The 9,812-nt window shown below is 39.9% G+C and overlaps 1 protein-coding gene across 2 annotated transcripts in view; it reads left to right on the top strand.

Annotated features, from left to right (window-relative positions):
- Stx8 (syntaxin 8) overlaps positions 1-9,812 on the top strand; it is a 305,754-nt gene that overhangs the window by 7,031 nt on the left and 288,911 nt on the right. For both annotated transcript variants that reach the window (XM_004645159.3, XM_023705411.1), the window contains exon 3: positions 3,056-3,150. In XM_004645159.3, the coding sequence (XP_004645216.1) occupies positions 3,056-3,150 (95 nt within the window). The remainder of the gene's footprint in view (positions 1-3,055; positions 3,151-9,812) is intronic.

Raw genomic sequence — 9,812 nt, 5'->3', positions numbered from 1 at the left:
TTAATTGACCTTAGAAGGCTAGGGCCAAAATGGCTTTCCTTGTATCCCTCCTTTTTCTCTAATTTTGGTCTGCAAACTTAGGTTGTTAACCATCCAGAAGCCTCTCATCTTCTTTTCAACCTTTATGTATTTCTTCTAATTTCTCATTGTATCGGCTCGAACTCCTAGAGCAGAGTTAAGTGATAATGCATTCTAGGCAGCTCTGTTCTTTTCCTTAGTTATCTTTGTTTTTGTTTTTGTAATTTCCTCTATACCATATTAATCATATGTTTATTCTGTTTTAATTATTAACTCCATATGCTTTTATTTTTAGGTTTAGATTGTTCTTAAATTACTAGAATAAATTTTCCTTGGCAAAGGCATATTGACTTTTTTAATGCAATTTTGAATTTGCTTTACTAATATTTAATTTTTTTTACCTTTATAATCTGTAAGTGAAATTGATGTGTGTCTTGAACTCACTATGTAGCTAAGCCTGGCCTTGAATTTGCAGTGATCTTGCCTGTGCCTCTAGAGTGCTGGGATTGTAGATGTGTGACACCACCCTTGACTGTTTTTTTTTAATGACCAGGTTAGCTTAAAATGCTAATTAGGTTTTCCATCCTTTTCTGTGCTCTGGAAGCTCTGTTTAATTATCGTAATAAAACTTTTTCTTATTTATAAAAACAATCATTTTCTTGTAATATATTAAGAAATCTCACTGTTTAAAGATAACCACCCTTGGCATCTTGGTGTATTTAGTTTTTGTATTATTTTTCTGCTTGAATGACATTTTGCTTTTTGAGACAAGGATTTGTTATGTAGTTCAGGATGTCTTTGAACTCACTATGTAGCCCAGGTTGGCCTAGAACTCACAACAGTGCTTCTGCCTCAGACTCTCAAGTGCTGGGATTACAGATGTGTGTCATTTCCTGTTTGGATGGCATATCAAAGCTAAATTTTTCTTTTAAGAAATTATGGTTATTTTGTGCTAACAGATTGATTTTTTTTTTTTTTTTTTTTGTATTTTAGGGAAGGGTCTACAGGGTATTCAGGGTCTCACTACTAGGTCGGACTTGTAGTGATCTGCCTGTTTGCAGCCTCCCAAGAGCTGGGATTATAGGCGCACGCCACCACACCTACTCTCAGTTGCCCACATATCAAGCCCCCGGGGTAGGGCCAGCATAGCAGGCCAGGGGATTGAATCACTGGCTCCTGTGCCTGCTTGCAGGTGCTTTAATCCACTGAGCTGTTTGGCTGGACCAACAGATTGAAAATTGAGTCATACTTTTTTTTTTTTTTTTTGGTCTTTTTGGGGGCAGGATTTCACTTTGCAGTTCAGGCTAGCCTTGAACTCACTTTGTAGCCCAGGCTAACCTTAAATTTACAGCAATCCTCCTGCCTTAGTTTCCTGAGTGCTGAGATTATAGGCATGTTCCATGCTTGGCTAATGTCTCGGTTACTATACTCTTGCTGCTGGGACAAATACCCGACACTCAAAATGAAGGAAGGAAAGGTTTATTTAGCTCACAGTCAGTAGAGGTTTCAATCCATACTCAGCTGGCTCTGAGCAGACTGGTACATGGCAGAAGGCAGCAGGTGATGACAGCGGCAAAGAACAGAGAGCAAAATGGAAGGAGTAGGTGCAACAGTGGCTGTAGGGAGGAAGTCTGTGTTCTTTAAATTGCATTCAGCCTCTCTGCCCCAGGTGGGTGTAGTACTCACACCCATAATCCCAGCAGCACTCACACGCATCATCCCAGTGGATCATGAGTTAATCACAAACTCTAGAAGTCTGCCCTGTGACTGATGAGGCTTTGGGGGACAAATACATACCAACCATAACAGCTGAATCATATTCTTTAATGACTATATACTCTTTCATCTCTTGAATGTTTTGCAGGTCTTTACTTTTATATGGTCTTTATAGGCCTTGTGTGGTGTGGTATGTGTATGTGTGTATATGTTATGTTATGTTGTGTTGTATTATGTCATGTTATGTTATTTGAGACAGTCTCATTGTGTTGCCCCAGCTGTCCTCAGCCTCCCCTTTAGAGGACTCCAGATGTCGACCACTAAAACCAGCTTGTCCTTTTTTGTTTTGCTCTTTACTTTCCCAAGGAGAAGATACCTACTTTCATTGGTGCATCCCTGTGAGCTTGAAGGGTTTTCCCTTGGTTTCCAGAAACCAAGGAAACTTTTTGCCTTGGCTGTTGATACTTTGGAACATTGTTTGGTGTGCATGGTAGACCATGGCCAGCCTCTCGAATGTGACTGCTAATCTAAGGCAGGGACAGCCTTCTATCCAATTTATATCATTGCTTGTTTTAACAAGCAGCAAATGAAACCTGTGGTATTCTGGCTTTGTAATATATTCATCCATGGTCTAATATGTTTTCCTTTAAGTGGGCAGTTTTATTTTTCACATTTCCAAATTTCAGAAAGGCACTCCCCCATGCATCTCCAGCCTTTAATGTAGCACTTTAGATTCACAAACAAAAGTTTCCTCTGGTCTTTTAGAATGATTGGAGAAAACTCACACAGTCTTGGAAAAGGAGTCATTAGTGGTTCACATTCCTCTTGTATAAAAGAACACTGTCCTATAAACTGTTCAGATGGATTATAAATAACAGAGACTGGTTCAGATGGTAATGAGACTTGACACTGTGTTGTTTGAAGCTTGGTTCAGGAAACTATGGGACTTTTGTTGTTGAGTGAGACTTTTGGGAATAATTTCTTGCATGGCCCCATGGTAGATAATAGGATCAATGGCTAGAGGCTCTAGAGGCTCAGGGAACAGAACCCAGCTGAGCCTGAGGATGGACTGGGAGCTCCCAGGCAGTGCCCACAGAGTCTGGGCTACCCTTGGGCAGGCTTTCAGGTGGCTCCAAGGCTTAGCTGGGTGGCTGGCCCGTGTCACTATTTTACCTCCTGCATTTGTTCCCGGGAAGCTAAGCATCTCTTCCAGCCCATCCTTGATGAACTCTTGGTCTGGCAAGCCACATTTACCTGCTTTGATTTAGTAGATTCTGTACCACTGGACTGGAATACTTAAGCTGTGTTCTTTTCTTTGCAGCTTACCGTGGCAATCCGAGCTTTGTTGCACAACTTGAAGGAAAAGATCGCCCTTTTGAAGGACTTATTGCTAAGAGCGGTGTCAACACATCAGATGTATCCATGTAAACAGTTCCACCTCTTTTCCAGAGTGGGAGGAAAAACAGTCTTATTTTAAGAAAGGAAGGAATCTGGGCCACCCAGATCTTTCCACAGTTTGAGGAGGACCTGATTTTCGCACTGTTCCTATGATCTTGAGTTCTATTTTAAATGTCTGTTACACGTGTTATAGTGAATCTGCTGGCGAGGCATTAGCTGGCTTGGGTGTACCCCGTAGTGGGCAGGATGCTGAGGCTTTCGTGTTGTGTGTATGGAGCCCACAGTGCTCTCTGCTGCCGCCTGGGGGGCAGCCAGGTGCTGCTCCAACAGAAGCTGAGCTCTGGCTCCACTTCTGACTCTCTGAAGTTTGTAATGACCCATTTCTTCTTAGTGAGGCCAGTACCACTAGAAATCATATATCTTTTGCTGATGTTTTTACTGTTTATGTATATTATTATTACTACTACTATTGATACAGCTGTGTAGTTCAGGCTTTAACGCTCACTGTGTAGCCCAGGCTGGCTTCAAACTTGTGGCAATCCCAAGAGCCTCCCAAGAGCTGGGAATACAGGCTTGCACCACCATGCCTGGCTTTATGTAGATTATTGAGATGTGAATTATTTATCTTATTATTCTTCCAGGAACACAGATATTGCCTCTAGTTTGGAAAATTTGAGGAAGGAGGGAGTGGGACTTGCTTAAAGTAAATTGGATCATCTTCTTAGCTTCCTGCCAACTATTAAAATTTTTCTTAGAAATTCATAACCTGATCAGTGTAAGAAAATGTATGTGAATGGTTACCATTACTAGTTTTAAACTAATCCTTTAAAACTGAGTTTAGGGGCTCAGTGGAATAAGCACTTCCTTGGCAAGCACAAGGACCTGAGTTCAATCCCCGGTTCCTCATTAAAAAAAAAACAAAACTAAAACTCAGTTTATATTGACTTAAAAACTGATCTCAAATAGCTCTCATTTTGCTCTTAATTGTTAGTAATTCATGCCAAAAACCCATATTTTTTTCTTTTCTTTTTATGAGACAGAGTCTCATTATGTAGTTCAGGTTAGCCTTGAACTTACTGTGTAGCTGTGGATGGTCTCAAATTCGTGGTGATCCTCCTGCCTCAGCCTCCTGAGTGCTGAGACCATAGCTGTGGGAAAAGGCCCAGCTTTTGGTATTAGAGGAAGTGGTAACATCCTTGCTTTAAGTATGGGGAAATCAAATAGAATAGTATATAGAAATTATATAGAATATACCTTGGTAGATTAAAAAAAAATTGAAGTGTTTAAGGAAAACATTTTCCTGCAAATGTAACCCTTCTGTTCTAGGAAGTTTGGTTTAAATTAGTTGTATGACCTTCCCTATATCCAATTATTAATCCAGGAAGGTTTTGGGTAGAATTTTAATTTCAATAAACAATTGGAGTCTTCTTTATAACACAATTGGAGTATTCTGATACACTTTGTAATTTTATTCCCATTGGTTACTGCCCAGTTAGTCTATTATAAAAGTCTGAACTTTTATTTTACCAACATAAAGAAGTCTCGATACCTAAACCTCAAGTTGTTTAGATGGGCAAGGCTCTTTCCTCTGCTTTTGTTATGGCATGCTGAGAAATCTACACGTGGCATCACGATATCGAATTTGCTTTAGTGCCATGTATCTAACGGGGACATTAGAAAGGCCACTAAACACCTTATAATTGTTTCATGGTAGAGTGTTGGTACCTGTGTATCTGGTAGCTTCCATTAGGATAATTATGCCTTATTCATCTAATTTATGTGATAACCCTACAAAGTAAGAGACATCTATACATTAAGAGCTTAACTAGATACAATGGCTTGTATCTGTAATACCCAGCATCATGGGAAGCTGACGCAGGAGAATCACAAGGTTAAGCCCAGTTGGAGAAACTTAGAAAGATCTTGTCTCAAAATTTAAAAAAATAGTAATAAGTATTAGCAATATAACTCAGTGTGAAGGCTCTGGGCTCAAATCCCAGTACTGCAAAACAAAAATAAACACAAAACAAAAAAGTCTTAACTTTTTCCTACTAATAATTTCTGCTAGTTAATAAGTAGGGAACACTAAGTATTCTGCTGAATAATTGACTTTGTTCTCCTTGTGCTTCCAGTCTGACCATCTGTAATCTCTTGGGGACTTGGTGTGGTTTTGTGGTGATTTCAGAATACCTCCCAAAATGCTGAATTAAGCACTAACCATTAAAAACACTTAACAGAGTTATTTAAAACATTACAGAAATATGTAGTGACCTTAATGTGGATAATTCAGAAATTCCTAGAATTAAACTCAACTGGAATAGAAAGGCTTTCTTTTTTATTTTTCATTAACTTTAGAAAGGCTGTCTATATAATTCTATTTATATTTTTTCAAATTACTGTAACTGTAACCCTTACTGCAGGGCATGACATACAGACAGTCCACCCCCAGAGGGCGCTCCTGAATATGTGTTTTCAAGGAGGCTAGTTTTCTTTCGATAGGATGGAAGGAGGGAGGTAGCTTCTATATTCTGGCCCTCTTCCCCTTTTAGTTCTAGGATTGAATCCTGTACAGGATAAGCACATGATCTACTGCGGAGCTGCACGCCCAGTCCTACACAACCTCTTTGAAATCCTGCTTGTTTCCATCTCCCTTTTCTTTGCCTTCCTTCCTGTTCCCAAACATTTTTAATAATTCTATAACAGGGCCTGGGATGTAGCTCAGTGGTACAATCTCCTGCTCGGCAAATACAAGGTCCTGAGTTTGATTCTTGGTACAAAATGTAAAGAATACAAAAGTTAAAAAAAAAATAACAATTCTGTAACAGTTATCCTCCACACTTAAGGTGTATTAGATAGCACCTTGTCAGTCCTGATAACCTCACAAATTGGTTTGTTTTGGTGATCACTTCTCTGGACAGAAGAGGTACTGAGGGTGGGTCAGACTTTGCACCTCAGGTCCCTGATGTAGTGGAGAATCCAGCATCCAGCAAGGTTTTATACCAAGGAGAGGACTGTGAGAGTTTTGGTGCCTTGCTCAGGACCCCACAGCTAGAAGTAGAAGAGCCAAATTCAGACAGTCTGGCCCCAAGGCAGTTGTTTACTGCTGACTTCTATTTTAGTAGAAGTAATACAGTCAACTATCTCTTGGCATGTCTTCCACTAGATTTTCTATTAATTGGTACATTGCTATAGGGCCAAGACAAATCCTGTTTATAGGACAAATCCTGAAGAAACTTATTAATCATTAGAAAGATTAGACAGTTTTTACTGTGGTTTGTTAGATCTACTAATTTATGACATTGTAATTCTCAGAAAAGTTTTTGTCCATAAATCACCAACACAATGACTTTTTAATCCTGTTTTTGAGGCATAGTTAATGTTAGATGACTTTTCCAGAGTGAATATATTAAAACTGTATTTCCTCACTGTGCTGAGCAGTTAAGAGTTTATGGTATGTACTGAATGTATGTTTTTCTGGATTCATGGAGTTTTCCAAAGGGTACTAGGAACTGCCAAAATGATAAGTCCTATGACAATGTTTTCTAAACAGTTGAATTCATGGAATTTAGGTATGTTATTTTCTTTCCTAAAAAAGTACCTTACTCCTGGCAAGGATGAGTATGACATTAAAATGAAAGTTCTGTGCTCTTAAATCCATTAATTTGCAACTAATAAACCAAAATCTCATAGCCAGAGATTAGAATTGCTGAGGAACATTGACTTCCTTTCACTGTCTTCTCTGAGAGTCTCACTAGTTGAGACAATGTGTTATCAAATTTCAGGCAGTACCAAAGATACTTGTACAACTGGCTTTACATGAAGCCCATACTTTTGTTAGCTTTTCAATAGCAGCAACTTTGCTTCTTTAAGAAGAATAAAAATGATCTTTTTAACAAAGGAGTTTAGTATCACAAAGTTTTTTTGGTGCCTGAGGAGAATGCCTATGGAAATACTTTTTAAAAAAATGTGTTAACTTTTACAAGGGCTGGCCAAATAGCTCAGCAGATTAAAGCACCTGCAAGCAGGCACAGGGGCCCGGGGTTCAATCCCCTGGCCTACTGTGCTGGCCCACACCCCAGGGCATGCTGAGATGGCTATTGAGACTGGGCATGGTGGTGCATGCCTGTAATCCCAGCTCTGTAATCACAGGCGGATCACTAGGAGTCAGATCTAGTAGTGAGACCATGAACATCCTGTAGACCCTTCCCTAAAATTAAAAAAAAAAAAGAAAAAAAAAACTTTTATGAACTTTTTTCTAGGGGGCGGAAAGGATAGAGAGATGTGATAATCACTGTATAATAACTCCAAATGAATGTAAGTGTGGAGAGGCTGAGTAGATTTAGGCTAAAAGTATTCTTTGGTGGCTGTAATCGTGGTACAGTGGTCCTCAAACACCACCTGTTTGTGACACTTTTTACATAAATGTAAACATAAATATATATGTTGTTGCAAGGTTCTTGCTAGTTTTTTTTGTGTTAAAATCTTCTTGATTTTTCACCATGATAGATGAAGTAGGCATATTCGTTTGGTTCTTGAATGTCCAATCTGTACTTGGCGAATGTATACTTCTCAATGATGTGCTTCCCATCCCCAACTCGTGTGGAAGCGTTGCTGCTGGCCGTGAAATCCGGAGGGCTGGTATCATCAGTGTAGTGGGAAGAGCATCGGCTTTGGAAGCAGGCAGAGCTGCGACTGAAGACCAGTCCTATCACTTAACTGAGGCCAAGCAGCAGCTCAGTATTTCTGGGTCTTAGTTTCATTATTTGTAAAGTAGGACTAATCCTACTTTTGCAAATTTGTTGTGAAAACTGAATAAAGTATTTTTAAAGCATTTTATAGGACTAGCTGCCACCCCCATGGTGGGTGTTGGATAAAAGTTAGCTACTAACACTTACTGGGTAACCTTCACCTTCTTGTGCCTTATTTTTTCATATGTAAAATAAGGATTATAAGAATCTACCTGGCTTGTATTATTGTTATGAGAATTAAATTATATGCATATAGAAGTTGCCTCACATTTAGTAAATCCTCCTTGAGGATTAACTGTTATTATTTTAATCATTCTTATCAAAGTTACTGCTACCAGTGAGAATTTATAGACAAAATGGTTGTAGTAAAGCACACAGATATTAAAATAGTACTTGTCAATGTGGTTAGTGCTTTGCCAGGCATGGTGGTACATTCCTATAAACCCAAGAAGCTTAGGATGAGGCAGAAAGTTCCCAAGTTTGAGGCAAGGCTGGGCAACTTAGTGAGACCCTGACTCAAAGCAAAATTCCAGATAAGAGTGCTTGCCTGCTGGGTCCAGTGGTGCATGCCTGAAGTCCAACACCCAGGAGGCTCAGACAGGAGGATTGCTGTGAGTATGAGGCCAGCCTGGGCTACAAAGTGAGTTCAAAGCCAGCCTGAACTGCATAGTGAGATCCTGTCTCAAAAAGACAAAACAATAAAAAGAGTGCTTGCCTACCATAAATGAAGCCCAGGTTCAATTCCCAGTTCTACAAAAAGAAAGTGAGAGGTGATCTGAGGAAAGTGAAGATTTGGTCTGGTGTATAATAGACATTTAGTAGGATTTGTTAATTTAAAGAAAAGGAGGCTGTGACAGGAATATCAAGAGTTTGAGATAGTCTGGATTGCACAGTGAGCTCCTGCTCCAAAAAAAATCAAAGTGATAGGCATTGTAGCACATACCTGTAATCCCATCTACTCAGGAGGATGGGGTGGGAAGATTGAAAATGTGAGCTGAGCTAGGAAACTTAGTAAGACCCTGTGTAGAACAAGCAAAACACAAGTAGCAAGAAAAGACAGAAAAAGAGAAAGCCCAGAAGCTGGAATGGGGCTGGGGTATTTTATGGCCCCAACTGCATTTCCAGTGTGTTCCACCTGTGGTTCAGAGCACTGACCAGGTTACAGTGAAGAGGTTGGGCTTTACTGTGCTAAAACAATGGATCCTCAAGTTATGACCTGCCTGACAAACACAGCACTTGGGTTATGACTGGAATTTTAGCTTTAACTTATGATCAGAGTTTTGAGTTATGACCCAAATGCTTTTTGCTTGTGCTTCCAGATGATCTCAGATATTGAAGGAATCCTTAAAAGAGTTCTGGAAGGAATGACATCCTTTCCTGCTTGGAGTTAATTGAGAAATCCTATGCCAGTATCTCTCTAAGGACATTGAGATCTGCCTGTGTATGAGAGACTCTGAAGGCTGTGTAGAGGAGCCTGAACCTTTGGTTGACAACTTGAGTTACAATCAGCCCTCAGGAACACATTCAGTTCATACGTCAACGTCCACTGTATTGGTAAAATGCAGTCAGGCTCTGATTTCATTCACAGCCTTACATTTTCCTGGATTGCCTAGAAGTACACGTGAAATCAGCCAAGGCAATGACAGAGTGCCATGGTAGTCAGTTTTTTAAATTTTGTTTCTTTTTTGAGACAGGGTCTTACTACAGTAGTGCAGGTTGGCTTTGAACTCCCTTACATAGCCCAGGCTGGGCTTGAACTCAAGGTGATCCTCCTGCCTCAGCCTCCTGAGTATTGAGATTACAGGCATGTACCACCACTCTCAGTGTCTGTTCGTTCTTTGACTTTCTTGGTTACTCACCACGTTGGTAGAAGAGGAGGTCACCTGCACCAACCACTGACTGTCCTGTTTTCTGCTTATCCTTATTAGGCTC

This window comes from Octodon degus, unplaced genomic scaffold (assembly GCF_000260255.1).
Source record: "Octodon degus isolate 3935 unplaced genomic scaffold, OctDeg1.0 scaffold00219, whole genome shotgun sequence".
Taxonomy (NCBI): Eukaryota; Metazoa; Chordata; class Mammalia; order Rodentia; family Octodontidae; genus Octodon; species Octodon degus.
Note: the sequence above shows the minus strand (reverse complement) of the source record. Positions and strands in the feature narration are given on the sequence as shown.